Source organism: Corvus kubaryi, unplaced genomic scaffold (genome assembly GCF_017639235.1).
Source record: "Corvus kubaryi isolate FWS band 111438036 unplaced genomic scaffold, C.kubaryi_AGA036_p1.0 37398, whole genome shotgun sequence".
Lineage (NCBI taxonomy): Eukaryota > Metazoa > Chordata > Aves > Passeriformes > Corvidae > Corvus > Corvus kubaryi.
Genome location: NW_024581137.1, coordinates 4,840,629 through 4,857,346, shown reverse-complemented (window position 1 = coordinate 4,857,346; position 16,718 = coordinate 4,840,629). Strand labels below are relative to the sequence as shown.

General features: G+C 37.3%; 1 protein-coding gene across 2 annotated transcripts in view; it reads right to left on the bottom strand.

Annotated features, from left to right (window-relative positions):
- Nucleotides 1-16,395, bottom strand: part of POU6F2 (POU class 6 homeobox 2) — a 331,049-nt gene extending 314,654 nt beyond the window's left edge. Inside the window, exon 1 of one of the 2 annotated variants that reach the window (XM_042044047.1) lies at nt 16,284-16,395. In XM_042044047.1, coding sequence (XP_041899981.1) covers nt 16,284-16,388 — 105 coding nt within the window. In that variant the 5' untranslated portion in view covers nt 16,389-16,395. The remainder of the gene's footprint in view (nt 1-16,283) is intronic. The other variant, XM_042044048.1, reaches the window with a different exon arrangement.
- Nucleotides 16,396-16,718: the final 323 nt, after the last annotated feature.

Here is a 16,718-nt window from a genome sequence, read left to right as displayed (position 1 = left end):
CTTCACCATTCTCAGGGCCCTCTGTAGTGGGTTGATGCCAGCTTGATGCCAGGTACCCACAAAAGCCACTCTCTCACTCCCCTCTGCAGCTGGACAGAGGAGAGAAAATATAATGAAGGGTTCATGAGTTGAGACAAGGACTGGGAGAGAGCACTTGCTAAATACCACCATGGCCAAAACAGGCTAGAATTAAAGATATTAGTTGAATTTATTACTAAGAAGATCAGAGCAGGATAATTGGAAGTAAAATAAAACCTTAACAACACCTTCCCCCCACCTCTCCCTCCTTCCCAGTTCTACCTCCTTCCCCAGCAGGGCAGGGAGACAGGGAATCTTTCCCATCGGAAACAGTTCTCCATGAACTTCTCCAACATCAGTCCATCTCACAAGCAGCAACTCTCTGCAAACTGCTGCCATGTGAGCCCATCCCACAGGCAACAGTCCTCCCCCAACTGCTGCAGCATGCGTCACTCTTCCACGGGGTGCAGTCCTTTAAGGAGAGGCTGCTCCAGGGTGGACTCCTCTCTCCACGGGCCTCCCACAGGGTCATATCCTCCTCTCAGGCATCCACCTGCTCTGGCATGGGCTCCTCCATGAACTGTGGGTGGATCTCTGCATCCCGTTGGTCCTCCATGGGCTGCAGGGGCACAGCTGCTTCACCATGGTCTGCACCACGGCCTGCAGGGGAATCCCAGCTCCAGTGCCTGGAGCACCTCCTCCTCCTCCTTCTCCACTGACCTTCATGTCTGCAGAGTTGTTCCCCTCACATATTCTCACTCCACTCTTCTCTGGCTGCAATTACTTCTGCACGGTAACTTTTTTTTTCTTTCCTCTCAAATCTGTTATCACAGAGATGTTACCACCATTTCTAATTGGCCCAGCCTTGACCAGCAGCACGTCCATCTTTGGAGCTACCAGGGATTGGCTCTGCCAGACATGGAAGAAGCTTCCAGCAGCTGCTCACAGAAGCCACCCCTGTAGCCCCCCACAACCAAAGCTTGGCCATGTAAACCCAATACACCCTCCTTTGGATGCTCTCTAATAGCTTCATGCCTTTTTATATTGTGGTGACCTAAACTGCACACACTGCTCAAGGTGAGGCAGCACTGGTGCAGATTCTTTAAGAAAGACACACTGACATAATATTATTCAAGCATAAGCCCCTTTGATACAGAAGTCTTCTACAAGTGGAGAGCATTGTAGTAAGTCCAACACACATTCTGTTGAGAAGAAAGCTTGTTAGCAATACTGTAATGCAATACTTGATTAACCACAGCAAAGGATAGACTCTCAAATTAATCCAGTTTTGCCTGTAATTTCATTTAGCCTAACAGGAATCTCATAGTATGAAGCTGTAGTATGAAAGCTGAGGTTTGAGGAAGCATCTGGCTTTCTCATCTTTGCAGCTTAAATGTCAAAACCTTCATCAGGCTGTTGGGATAAAGAATCCAATATGAAATAGATTAAACCCATATCCATATATGCACTGGCAGAATAATTATTTCTTTGTTCCTCCTTTTAGAAACAGCTTTCAAAGCTCTCCAATAATGTGCTACTTTTTCATCTGTTGTCTATCTTTCTCTTTGAAGAAAAGTTTTCCACCTATCAAAAACCAGTTGGTTTGTTGGGTGGGGGATGGTGGTGGTTGTGGTTCAGTCTTTAAACCATAATCCATGAGAAAGACACTACCAAAACTAAGAAAAATGAACCACAAACTTTTCCCAAACTTGAAATACATACAGAACCACAGAATTACAGAATTGTTAAGTTTGGAAGGAACCTCTGTAGATCATCTAGTCCAGCACTCTGCCAAGACAGCTTACACAGGAATGCATCCAGGTGGGAGGGAGACTCCACAATCTCCCTGGGCAGCCTATTCCAGTGTTCTGCCACCCTCAATATAAAGAAGTTCTTCTTCATGTTGAGGTGGAACTTCTTGTGGTTTAATTTATGGCCATCACTCCTTGTCCTGCCACTGAGCACCATGGAAGGGTCTGGCACCATCCTCTTGGCAACTTCCTTTGAGATATTTCTATGCATCAGGCCTAGCTTCCACAGTCTCTCCTCATAAGAGAGATGCTTCAGTTCTCTAATTATCCTTGTGGCCTTCCACTGGACCCTCTCCTTGTCTTTCTTGTACTGAGGAACCCAGAACTGGACACAGCACTCCAAATGTAGCCTCACTAAGGGGAGTAGAGGGGGAGGATCACCTCCCTCAGCTACACTCTTCCCACACTCTTACATGCTGGAGAAGAGGCCATATCTTTTTCATGGATCTTTGATCTGTATTTCATAACTCTGATTTTGGAAGCAACTCAGAAAAAAATCACAATCTTTTAACAATGGTTACCCAGATATTATCTGACATGGGACTGCAGCATAAAGTGACACATACACACCTCAGATACCGATGTGAGCTTGCCCACAAACCCCATTCTTACCAGATCATTTGTGAGGAAAAAAAATATTATTTTAATAAAACTTAATAAAACAATAATTTTTCTTTTCTTTCTCTAGCCTGAAGGGGAAAGATGAAATGATGAAAGGGGGGATAAAATATATACTTTATCCTCCTATGCTTTATCGTTCTATGCTCATGCTGGAGACAGTTGCAGATACTGTGAGTGTCCAAGGTGGCATTAACCAAGCTGAAGCTGATTCAAAGCAGATAGATACTGACCAAGAAACAAACTGTCTTTTAGAAAAGCAACTTAAAAAAAAAAAAATCATTAAATCACATTGAGGGAGGGATTGATACCATGGCCAGAAACACCTCTGCTAACAGAACAAGTCTGGATGTAAGTCATGTCTAGAGACAGCTTCATAGACTTGTTCTTGGTTTTGTAAACTTTATCTGAAACATTGTGGGCCCCAATTTGCCACCAGAAAATTCCTGTGCCAATCTATCTTTAGTTAAGGAATAAAAATTGAATTAAGGGGATTAACATTAATTTTCCAACAGCTAAAATCTTTGCAAAGTACTGATACAGAATGGGAAGGTGATGGAATTGAGCCCTGGTTTTATGCTTGTCTCAGTTCTTGCCGCACCACTACCACAGGCATGGTTTGCTGATGCCATGTAAGATGGGCTCCTGAACTTGTATCCGAGCAGATGCTGAATGGATGAAGGTGAAAAGTGACAATATAACAGTGATGTAGTTTTATTATCCTCAGTTTTCTTGTGCACAACTGTTTCACACAGCTCTCTGCCACTGCCTATTCCTGGCTATTAGTTCTAATCTTTTGGCCTTTCTGAGTCTTTATTACAATTAGTTCAATATATAAAACCATAAAAACCTTATTAGAAAAATAACTCATTTTTCAACCTTACCAAAACCCCTCTTCTCCAACTGCCATGCCCTCTTTCCACACTGCATCTCCTGTTTTCTTCTAGCCCCACCTTTTTCACAATCCCATGTTGGCAGTTACTGTTTCCCCTTTGCACATCACCTTGGTCTGTACTAGATACCTATTCCCAATTCACGTTCAGCATGGTAACATTCTCTTACTAAATCATACATGAGATTATAGTCACAATTGTAAATAATGCTCAAGAGAAGCTAAATAAGTTTCAGAAAATTATCCGCTCCCATCAGAAATAAAATTGGTGTGGTATAGGAATTAAAGTGACTTCAAGTTGCTGATAGTAGTAATTATATCTGTTCAAATGATAATCCAATGTTGTTTCTCCATAGGAACCTGAAGCTTTTACTGTGCAGTAAAGGGACTGTATTGAACACTTAAAGTGAAAAAAAACACTTGGCTTTGCACTGCTTCCATTTTTAACATTGTAAATAACTGGTTGAGGCAGTGGAAAATCAAGAGCCAAGTATCACCTATTACGGTGGCTTAATGTCTCTACTTTGTGCAAAGACCAGTGTCTACGTATATCCAAAAATCTAGATGTCAGTCACTGTTCTAGAAAAACTACTGGGTAAGATGATAGACTTTGTCTGTTGGAAACAGTAATGGCAAGATCTCTGGGAAATTTTTCATTAGAACCTTTAATCCTACCATTCATATGAAAGAAGAATAAAAGCCCATGTGTTTCAGTCTGACATTTTATAAGCAGGGCAGTTTGAGTGCTTTAGTCAAAGTTACTTTTTCTTTAAAAATTATCCTTTTTAATCTTTTAAAATCATGCAAACACCCTCCTCCCCTTTAAAATAGAATAAGACTTTTTTAGAATTTGGCATTTGGCCCAGAATAAATATATACATATACACATACATAAACTTCCTGCAATTTCTAGGGAGCAAAATAACAATATATATCAACTATAATGTTGAGAAAGAAGTCACACTAAAGGAACCTACTCTGTGAAATTGTTACATAAACAATATAGTTGTTTATATAATTAAAGGGTCATTATTATATATATTTACAAGCAAGACAAATTATTTGAATTATCTTGCTTAACAGTGCAAATACTGTTTTCCGCATTTTGCATGTATAGCTTTATATATTTTAAAGAACTGAGACATTTTGCCAATGAGATTTACCAGCAGAAATTTCTGAGCAGCACAGGAACCTGCCCCACGGGTTTTGTATTTCTGTCTTTATCCCTAACCAGGTCCAGTCCCTTTTCCATTGCTCCTTTCATCTCAGTTTGCCCACACACAGGGCAAGTCCTCTTCCCTACTGTCCCTCATAGTTCCAAACCTCTCTTGAATCCACTCTTCCTTTAGGCTCCTACTTCTCCATGCCTTATCACTCTCTAGTCATGGTTGACTACTTGTGCATTCATTGTTTCATTTCATATCTTTTATCTTCCCTGGCTCTTGTCCTTTCTTCATTTGAATCACACCTTCTCTCTTCTTCATCCCCCCTGAATATGGTCACTGAGTACCTAGAAATGTAAAAGGTCCCTGATGCCACCTCTGCCATTTCCCAAGACAGGCACAGTTAGAAGCTAGTATTTCAAGGGGGACAGAAATAATCTCATACTCCTAAAAGAGGCAAGAAGACATGGGCTTTACTTGGTGCAATGAATAGGACAAAGATTGGATGGAATTGGTGCTCATGGAGTTTGGAATCGGATGGAGTTTTTCAGGAAGCACTTACACAAATACCTATCAGATGTGACCCAGATAAGCTGACCCTGTCCATGTGCAGGTGATTTTCTGAGGTTCCTTTTTCACTTTTTCTGTGAATTTTTAAGGGATGTATCGATTAAGAGTTCCTAAGTAAACACGTGCCAACTATATTTCTCAAAGGCTTGGAATATAACCAAGAGTGGATGGCTTGCCACAGGATACCTGAAGAGACATGTCAAGCTCAATGCTCCTACTCCTCACCACATTCAGAGATTTTCTCTTAATTATGATGTATTTTTAAAATGGGCAAAACTACCCCATATTTCCCTATCTGCCTTGGGAACCACTGAAGTATTTTAGCAGAAATTGCCTTCAAAAGTGTTCAGGAAGAGTTAGCCAACCAGGTGGAAATACTAAGAGCAGCAGCAAAGGTCTTAAAATAGGAAATACTGGGCTACTTCAATTATAGAAGCCCTGCCAATATTTTTCCCTTAGGCTCTCACAAAATGGGGAAGCAAAAAGAGAAAGATCTCACAACTTCACAGAATCCCTTAAGCCTTCTATGTTCCCATTTAAAAGGGATTATGAAATAAAATGGAGTAGGAAGCTCCTCGAAATTTCAAAGGAAACTTGTGTCAACACCAAAATTGCTATTTTAGTATTTTTTTCCCCTGTCTGACTAATTTTAAGGTATTCCTCATTAGCATAACTGTCATTCTTTGCTTTTTCCTCTTTGCTGTTCTTATTTACCCTTTGACTTGGAGTTGAAGAATGTGACTTGCAACAGAAAGTATAGAAAGAGGGAATTCAATTGACGTTAATTCCTATGAATTTAATTTGTTTTCTTTTTCACTAATCCAGGTATACTAACTGAATAATGTGGAAAGATAGATCTTTGTCAAATGTCACAGGGAGCAACTCTGCAGCCAATGGGGTAAAAAAGGAGAAAAAAGAAAAGAGAGAACTAGATTAAGCCTTTTGTTTTAAGCATACTCATTTTAAAACCAAATTGATTGAGAAAGCAGCTCTGAGTACTGTAGTTTGAGTAGTGCTCTCTTCCCTCCCTTTCGTATTTTCATCACTGCCAGCAAAGATAGAGATGGAGGCCAATAAAACAGGATTTGGACCTTTCACCTTTTCTGTTAATGGATATCTATTTGTAACTAAAGAAGGCTTTTTCCTTCCTTTCTTCCCCCAGTCTGATTTCTGCCTATCCCTTTTTCATTTCCATCTGAAAAAAGAGGAAATTCTAGTCCTTTTATTTGGACTCTATTTACAGCAAGGTGAGTTCTACCATTCATGGAAATATAAAAGAACTTTATGCATAAATAAATTACTCTTACAACTCACTTTACAGCTGGTTTGTACTTCCAGATGGTATAAAGAGGTCTCAGTATAAGGTAGCATTAGGCTACTATCTCCAGTGGTTGAGCTTCTCAAAAAAGATAAATAACCAAACATAAGCATTATAAAAATGAAAAAATAACCACCATTTTTAAATGAATTTTTTCTTTTCAGATGCCTATTTCAGTCTTGCTTTTCCAAAATTAAGAGAAAATACATGAAAATTTTTTACAGTTTGCCTTGCAGGACTGATTGGGAAAAAAAATAAAAAGATCAGTTTGGAAACAGTATAATTAATATCAGTCAGGATGGAGCACACTGGGTTTAATTTTTGTGTTCTCTTTTGCTTTCTGTGCCTTCTTTCTGGTTATCTTAGGAATCACTAATTATTCATACATTGTAGAAGACACTGGTAAATTTGCTCATGTAAGTGCTTCTGAATTTGACAGAACAAGCTTAAAGGCTGCTGGCAATCCCGTTTGTCCTGTTTAGCTCCACAGATTTACTTCTGATGAATCCTGGTAAATATCAGATAGAAAAGAGACCCCCAAGAACACATTCTCAATATGCTCATGTTAAACATCTATTTGAGGTTTAGTGTGCTTTTATTTATATTCTTAGGGATATATGAGGCTACTTTGCAGGTTTTTTTTAATTCACAGTGTAACAGAAATTCACCTATATACCTTAATGTTTGTTGTATCAGAAATGAATGACATCAGGATACCATAGAGGCAAAAAAATTCTCAACACACTGGCCAGATTAAAAGCACAGATCTTTGTGCAGTTCTTAATTCAATAAAATGCTGTGGTACTTCATGGTCAGAAGGAAATAAGCCCTCATCAGCATCTGTTTCTTCTGTGTCCTTCATGAGAGTCAAAGGGTACTTTACAATCCAATCCAATGCTGGATATAACCTTTTAAATAAATAAACTGTGGGTTAAGGATTTAGAAAGCACTAGATCAAAGAATGTAATCTTTGAGATCTAATAGCTACAGTGATGGGTCTAGCATAAGGACATGAGCAGAATAGAACAAAGGTTTGCTGAATATCCACAGTGCCTCTTGGGTTAAAATTCATTACAGACTCACTCTAAATCCCTATTTAGGGGACAACCCTAAATTTCTCTTCTTGCTAAAATTCAGCATGAACTTGAAAAATAAACAGAAAACAATATATTTAGGGGAAGAAATTCCAATCTTCAGTTCTTTTGTGTTGTTGTTTGACTATTCAAAATCCAGGTCTTATTTTCCAAACACCTGCCAATTTCAGTTTCAGCCTCCAGGTTTTAGGCTACACACCCTGATACACATGCACACACACACACACACACACACACACATGCACACACACAGATTTCTACTCTCCAGGATTAACTGAATGGAGATGGTGAACTTGCTTATTTTTTTCCCGCAGTACATGTCTATATCCTCTTGCAACCAGAGGAGATCCAAGCCTTTAGCATTACGTTGTCTAATGCACAATGTGCTGCTCATGTGAGCTCTCCCAATAAATTGTGGAGATACTTGTGGATGTGCTCAAATGGTTCCATGATCACCCTTTAAAGAAGCACTAGCACTAAAACAAACAGATAGCTGTGTTCAGAGCTATTGTGAACTCTTCACATGCTGTTTTAGAGCACTCCAAGTTTGTCATCTGTCAGGCTTTGAAACTGTAAGTGTTGCTCACCACCTTGCACACAAAGTTTTCTTGCCTACTTTGGTAACAAGCTGGAGCAGGTGGTTAATACTGCACCCAGACTTCTGGAAAAATCTTGTTAACTTTCTTTATTTCCCACCATGGGCATTGCAACACACAAACCATCACTTCTGCCTACTGCTCAACCAGCATCTTGTCAAATCTGGCTGCAAGATTAAGCTTCCCCAATTCTGAATTCAATATTGCAACCCTAAGGACATAAGAATCAAGCTGCAACATTCTGGGTTTTGGAGTTGTTTTTTTCCCTCTTAATGGACAAAATTGTTTCTGCTGCAAGATCATAGTTCGCCCTGACTATAATGATAAATCATCATGACTGACACTAAGCAAAATGAGTTTGATATTTTCTGCTTTATTCTTTCACATTAGAAGCCACTTTTACATTTGCCACAACTTTCAACCTTTCTTCCAAAAGATTAGAATTATACAAATCAGATACTATTTCTGCTTTGTATAATCCGTTTGAAAAATGCAAAGCACATTTTGTACACAGAAAGGGGTGGGCGCAGCGAAGAGAAGGTAAGATTTAATGGCCAGGAATCTTGCAATAACTCTTTGTTTCCTATAGCAGCATAACTCTTCTTTATTCCAGACTATTTTATTTCATTGGAATAGTGTCCTGCCTAACGTAGACAGGGAGAAGTCCAGGACTCTGGACACATTCAGCACTTGGCAGCATCTGGTTCTAGTACCAAAGATTATAGACACAATGACAGTGTCTCAGAAGTACCAGACTTAACAATTTTCAGAATAATTTGCATCTTTAACCCTTTTTTTTGTATTTTTAAAGGTGGATTCTGTAACAATCAGGCACATTTCTCCATTGTTATAATTAAAAAACACCAAAACAATGACAGCCTTTAATATGATATACTATGAAAAATGAAAGCTGATGCTAGTTTACCACTAATGGGAGACAAAGTGATCTTAATTCATAAGCTTGAAAAAAGGATATGAAACATGCTAGTCATTAATATTGTTGTTTCAGTCTTAGTCTGTGCTGCAAATCTATATTTAGCTATTTATTTCCCAAAAAAGAAAGATGTCTTCCAGAAATGGGCTAAAGCCGTCAGCTTTTTATTCCGGTAAAACTTCATTGCACTTGAAGCATAAGGAAAGCTCAAGTAAAAACTGAGTTAGAGCTCCACAAGTTGGATTTGTGAGTAAAAAAGCAGCTAGAGATGTAAACAGTTTAGTGAAAAGTACAACATTCTGATACAGAAGTATCACTTACAATATGTCTAACAGCAGTTGTGTAATACTGTTAACATGACTTTCACTAATCTGCTTGCAAAAAACTCATGCTCTGTTATTTTCTGTTTCTTGAAACTCATTTCTATAGCAGGGGGTAGCTTAAAAACACTTATGTCTTTTACTGTTGTCCCTGTAATATTTCCTTTTTGGAAGAGCCATTACATAGCTGGATTGTGTCTTCCAAACGCATGAGTCCAAGATCCCTGAAAATGCTACCAACTTATAAAATAAAAACTACTTAATGGAATCAACTACTGAAATAGCACAAAGTTCCATTTTAACTTTTTTTTTCTTTTGCTTAAGGTCTTATTTCCCTTTACAATGCCCTTCCCCATTTGTGGATTCAGAACCCCATCCTGGAATGAGTTACCTTTAGAAATAGACCATATTTAGCAAGTGGTTTAGATAACACTCACTGGAAATATCACAGGGTCAAATATTACTCTCTCAAGTGTGATTTTATAGCACTGCTTCTCAAATTATTGGATTTCTTTTACAGTAAGGTGGCACAGGAAAGCCCTCCAAGAAAAGACCTATGTGTTTTGACAAGAACAACTATCAGAGTTCTGCATGTGCAAAGGACATGGGACAGCTGTACATCCACAGCAGACAGCAAGATGCATTTATGAGGCTCTCATCTCTGAAAAGAATTTCTTCAACTTTAAGTATATGTTATTATGCTATTACTCATGTGAGTAAGTTTGTTGGAGATAGTTTTGCTATAATATAGTATGGCATATACAAATATAGATAGAAAAAACAGGCTTATCAGTAACTACAAAATCTATTCTAAACAGCTTAAGAAAACTTAATTTATATAATTTGCCATGTAAGGATTGTTTGAAATAAAGATTTTTGGATCCCCTCTTTCTCCCCCCAGCCTTTTTTTATTAAGCTTTCTCCCACTACCACTTTTAAGAATGGCTAGAAGTTTAGAATAGTCCCTTGATCTTCAAAATTTTCTTTTGATCTAACAGTTAGATAAAGCACTACTGCAGAACAGCACTACCAGTCAACAGAGAATCAGCAGAAAATATCAACAACTAATATTTCTCTTTTGAAGAGAAAGTACTACACATCACAGAGGTTTCAAAGGCAACATTGAAACAAAATCCCTGAAGTGATAGTCCGTTTACCTGTAGCCCTGATATTCTCCAAAAGTGTTCAAGACCCTTGATTTACTATCTTTATTCCGAATAGTCAGCTCTAATTGTAAAACAGTTTGCATAACAATTATTTAGTTAGCATTTAAGCCAGATTTTTTTATATTTATTAGCAGTAGCAGTAACTTAATAGACTTGTTGGACCAGATCCTGCCAATTGTTGTATAATGAGGAGTCACATTGAATTCAGTATCATACTGTGCACTTGAAGATTTAGAAATTGCAGACTTCTTATGGGCTTAAGTGATTTGCTGACCAACTTTTAAGTACATGCTTAAGTCTAGTTAAGTATAGTGAGAGGTAAATATGCACATATTCAAAATTGCCTGATCTGAGGTTCTTCCATTTTTAGAATTTCAGATTAAAAAGCTGCATTACTAATGTTGCTGAATGATGTAAATCACAGAAAAAACCAGTATTTTGCCAAGTCCTCCTCTAATGTTGAAAGTGCTGTATACAATTTCTCCTCGACTGTCCTTTTATTTTCTTCCATTTGAGTTGCAGTTAAGATCAGAGAAGAAAAATAAAAGTCTTGTTACAGCTACAGGTCAGTGTAAGATAAGAGGCTCCGCAGTCACTTCTGTGTACTGTACACTCAAAAATGGGCCAGACTGATATTTAGTTTATCAGTCTAGAATCTAGGAAACATAACAGAGGTACTTGAATGTAAATGCATTGCCAAAAGATAATAATCTACATCACTGGAGGAGTGTCATTTGTCCAGCAATTTAAAGGTCATCTGACATACTTTATTTTTTCTTACAATTAGAATGTAGTGAATATACAAAGAGTACAAATCACAGTCTTTTTATAATTTGACCTCTTAATTGGCTGGCCTGACCCACAGATGAGACAGCAGAGTAGTACAGAAGAGAAAAGCATAAAGAAATTCAATAGGAAAAAAATACTAAAGATGTTTTTAGAAAGCTGATTTCAATTAAAATCCAATTTTGGTGTGAAAAGAAGAAAAATCTTTTTAAGTATGAATCAAAATTATAAAAATCCACCTTTTCTGCTGTAAAAGCAGAAGTCAACAGAAAAAATGCATTCTTTTGCTGGAATCTAGGCCTAGGACCAAAGAATTTACATATATTAAGTTAACAAGATACAAACTCCTCTACAACAAATATTTATACTGCAAAATATTACAGCACATTCCTGCATCTCCTTACAATAATAATTCTTAGGGACACAGTATTCTAGGGAGTGTATACAACAGTGGGTTTCTGCAAAGATGGAATGCTTCATTATCAGAGTACCAGCTTGTTCATAAATATTAAAAAGTATGGTTTTGAAGATTTTCAAACATAATTCTTACTGTTTACATTGTCTCTCTACTACTGAAAAAACCAGTCAATGTGTACCTGTCCATAAGTCTCTCCCTCACAGTCTTGAACTGCACAAAACCACTGCTGGTGACTGTAAAGGACTACAGTGCTTCTTCTGGTTATATAGTGAGCAGACAAGGGGACAAGTAGTCTGACCTTACTTTTGCAAGTAGTCATTCTTACAGTGATGGGTCCAATTCTTACTTGAAAGAACAGGATTTGTCCCAAACTGCAGACAAAAAGGCACAACTCCTTGCTGTGTTATAAAAGTGGGTCTTAAATTTATATGTAATATGGTTGTTTTCTGTTTGTATATGTTATAGGCAATTCTTTATATTATATTAGAGCTGGAAACAGATATTCCAAGAGAAAAAGAACTTCTCTACTGCTACAAGAATAATCATGTAGACATTGCTCAAGACAAAATAACACTATAGATCTGATATTCATTTGGTAAAAATTAAATTCCTGGATACATATTAGTCTGCCTTATAAAACAACACTGACAACAGATTAAACTTCTGAAAAGTGACCATGAGTTACAAAAGGAATGGTTTCTCTGAAACATGTTCTATTGTGGTTAATCATGGGGAAGAACACAAAACAAAATTTTAAAAAATGGCAACAAACTGAAACAGAACAGAAAGACCCATGCTGGCTGCAGCAATGTATCAGTTTCATAAACTGGGCTTCAGAGAACCCTCTGTGGGAAAAGAGCATGTTTACCCTTGCATGAATAGCTTTTACTACATGGTGAGATCATATGGAGGATACCATTAAAATACAGAAAATAAACACGTTAAACTTGTAGAAACAGAACTCAAACATAGCAATAATAACTGCAAACACACACTTATTTGAAGAATGTTACCTAATTTTCTTCTTCTCAATATACAGAGATCTAATTTAAGCTGCTCCCCTCCCCTTTCCCACTTTACTATATTTGCAAGAACCAGTGAACACAGAAATGTGCAGCCAGCCTGGGCCCTCAGGCCGGTGGATCAAGATGGCAGGCTGGCCTGAGCTCCCCTGGGGACAGCAGAGCCAGAAGGGTGATTGGACACAGTGACCTGTCTGCATGAGATGAGACAAAAACAGGAGGGCTGTAATGCTGATGAACTAACCTGTCACTCACAAGCTCAGGTCTGAAAAAAGAAAAAAAAAAAAAAAAAAGGAAAAAAAAAAGAATAATTAGATGATACATTTAATTACCTGTCCATTCAGATGGGCTCAGGATATATAAGGAATATGGCAGAAAAATCCAGCTAATAGTTTCCGTAAGAGCAAAACGCAATTGAAGAAATAATGGATATTGTGGTTTGGCATGCAAGGAAGGATGCTACGGACTATTGCTGGCAGGGATCGGGGTTTCATGCCAAACACTCCAGTTATGAATCAAAATCACAATGAGCAATGAGCTTCTAGATCTTGACACACAAGGCAAGGAGGTTGTTCTTCAGAGTATTTGGCTGTTTTATTGCTTGCTTGGGGGAGGAAAAATCCAGAGGGAAGGTTCACAAGAAATTCTGCACCCTGGACCCAGTACACCCAGGCACACAATGATCAGGATTGTAGCACTCTGCCCACCATTGCCATCACCAGTGGGAACTGGTGGTTAGAGACAGATGAAATCCAGATTTTTTTTTTAAAAAAGTCAAAAATGCATTTAATGACGAACAAGTACTTGGTGTTGAAAATGCCTTTAAATCAGTATGCTCCTGCTATTCCATTTGTGTCATATGCAGACTAATGTTTGAACTACAAAAAACTGCTAGTGTGTCTGATCTCCATTGAATCAGCTATACATGTACAGTGTGGATTTTTAATTAGGCAAGTTCAAATTCCAGTAGTAGTAAACAAGATTTTAGAGCTACATCTGCAGGATTAGTAAAAAAAACAATCATTCTCATGGCTGGAAAAAAATACAGTTCTGAAATGAAAAGGCCAGATTATAAACATTTATCTAAGTTTTGGGGTTTGGAGGTTTGAAAGTTAACAAAGACTTTTAAGAACTTTTTCTAATAGTGTCAGGAAATAAATGTCTCTTCTAAATATATGTAACTACCAAATATGCAAACCATAACTATTAACAATACAAAATAGGGACTAGCAATGTGGAAAGATTTTCTGCCATAGGGCTTGCCTTTTGATAGTTACTTTCTCTTAAAGTTCATACAGAAAGTCTATGTCTATTTTCAGCAATGTATGGTAATTATACTGATTGCCCTGAGATTCCCACATTTTAACTCTTTTTTTATACAACTAGCAAATACATCATTTTTTATCAGAAAAAAAAAAGTTTAAACTTTTTATTCTATCTGTCTTAACACATAGCTAATAACAACCAAACACTGGACAATTAATCAAAACAAAAACATACTTGAAAATTTTGTGGATTTATGACCATGTTTTGATGTGCACATTTACATATATGATATGTAAATATGCACACATGCTGATCTGAAAAAAATGTTTGCAACACCTAAGACAGTAAGTTTCAGAATAACAACATCTATAAATTCTGACACAGAAAATCCAGAGAAGTTACTCACCTAAAATACCTAAATTTATTTTTCTTTTAAGTACATGCTCTTGCTATTAGTTTTAGGAAATGAAATACACTAACACATGATATAAACATTTTTCCAGACATTCACTGAACTTTTTTTAATTCATGCAATATGGAATGTTATACACAGAAAAAAAAAGCCTTCTACCTTTTTCAGCCTCAAAACCACTTTCCGAGAGTTGGCAAGCCTTAAACATACAATAGCTAACTTATACTCTCTTACATGCAAAAACAAAAGTTACATTAAAGAGATATTACAAGCTTTTAGATTTATAAAGATTTCGGGGTCCATTTTCTGTCAAGCGTACTTGCTCAAAACCTTGCCATTGTATCTGCCTTAGAATCATTAAATATATTTCTGTAAGACTGAACAAGTAAAACAAAAAGGTAATTAACACAGTCTAAAATACATCTTTTTGCACAATGTAGTACTGGCAAACATGCCCCACTTTTTAGGTTTAAGCCAGCCTAATAGAAAGCTGTTAATGTTTGGAGGATTTTTAATAAAAAATGTATCTTCTATTTTTAAAATATTTAAAGCAATAAAAGTCTGTGGTAAACATGGTATTACATATTTGACATTTTCCGCCCAGAAATGCATTACTATGTACGATGGTATTAATAAACCATGTGCTTTGAGGGACTTCAGTGTTTTGCCATAATTTAGTTGAAAACAGTGTGTAGAATGCGTATTTTTCTACCATCATATCAACATATAGAAAACAAATACTATGTCATCAGCTCAGCAGCATGCGTTCACTATACTGGAAACATATGCAAAAACCACAAACTTTTGAGAGTTCAAAAAATACCCTTTACCAGAGACTGATTTACAAGTCAGTGGCTAATGAGAAAGTGTTGAGGACTTAAAATTTTGTTAGAAAAAGAAAAACAGGCACCCTCATCTGACTCCGACTGCTTTCACAGGAAAACAGCCCTCCCTGTTCATCAGAACAAAATAATTTCTTTCCCCACTTCAGGTTATTATCTGAAGCAAATGAAAAGACAATGATTCTTCTCTCTTCTGGCTAAAGCTCAAAACAGCATGGTTAAAACACACATATAAAAACTACAGACTTATCAGAAATCACAAAACAGAAAGAGAAGGACTCACTGACCCATTTGGAAGACAAAGACGACAAAACGGAAAAGCTCTAAAAATCAGCTTGTGAGGCCTTTGAGAGATATTCTTCTGGCATTTCATCACAGCAGCCCCAGACCAGTTCACTTCCCTGGATACAGGGAGGGAGAACTAAATAGAGCTGTTTATTAAAGCTGTTGTGCTGGATTGCATTAGGAAGCACGAGCAGACCACCTGGACCTTTCAGATTGTGGCAGTGTTTAATTTGCAGGCTGCCCCTCTGCAGCAGCAAAGACTACTACATTTACCAAGCTCAATCACACATTATCTGGATTAGGAGTATAAGAAGAAAAAATAAAAATAAAAAATAAAAGCCACAGCCTCTAGTACAGGAATACAGTCAATATAAAAATAATGAACAGCATTACAAATAGAAAGCTACTCCCCAGCAAACATAACACTTTCACTCCTTGATTCTTCTACTTCAGCATATTTAAACAAAATAAAACAGCAAATTAATAAATACATTAATTTGGTAAAGCTGAGACTGAATTATAAATGGGGTTTATTAGAAGAAAAGGATAGTAATTTAGGTTTTTCTAGTGATTCCCTGGCCAGATTATTGTGTTTCTTTTGCCTTTCTCACTTTCAGTACTACACTTGCTGGTAGCTGAAGATACAGATAGAAAGATGGTACTGTAAATATGAATTATGTGAATCATATGGTTAGACCCTTGTGAAAAAAAAAATAAATAAAAGGGGAGTTGAGAAATGGCTGACTCCATACCTGACCAATTACAGCTTGCATGGTCCCTGTGTCCTGCTGAGCTGAAGGATCGCAATCCATCATATGTAGTCTTTGAAAAGGAGAATGGGGGTTTCTGGCATGCATCTGTCAATCAACTTCTGCACTCACAACCATCACCAAAAGCAAGGGAAAAAAGTCAAGCTGCTCCACCAAATAGGATGAAATAGTCATGTGATCTTCAGCACACTCACACACATACATACTTCCATAGAACGTATGAATTTTCTGCAGATATGAAATGACATTGACAAATACCCAATATCAAGTAAATAAAGTGAGACAAACAGCTATTCACCAAAGAGAAAACACTTGCTGTAATCTTCAGCCTAAAGATTTAATATACCTAAAAGGTATTTTAAACTGAGTGTTTTCTTTAGTGCCTAAACTTTTCAGATAAGGTGATATGATTTTATA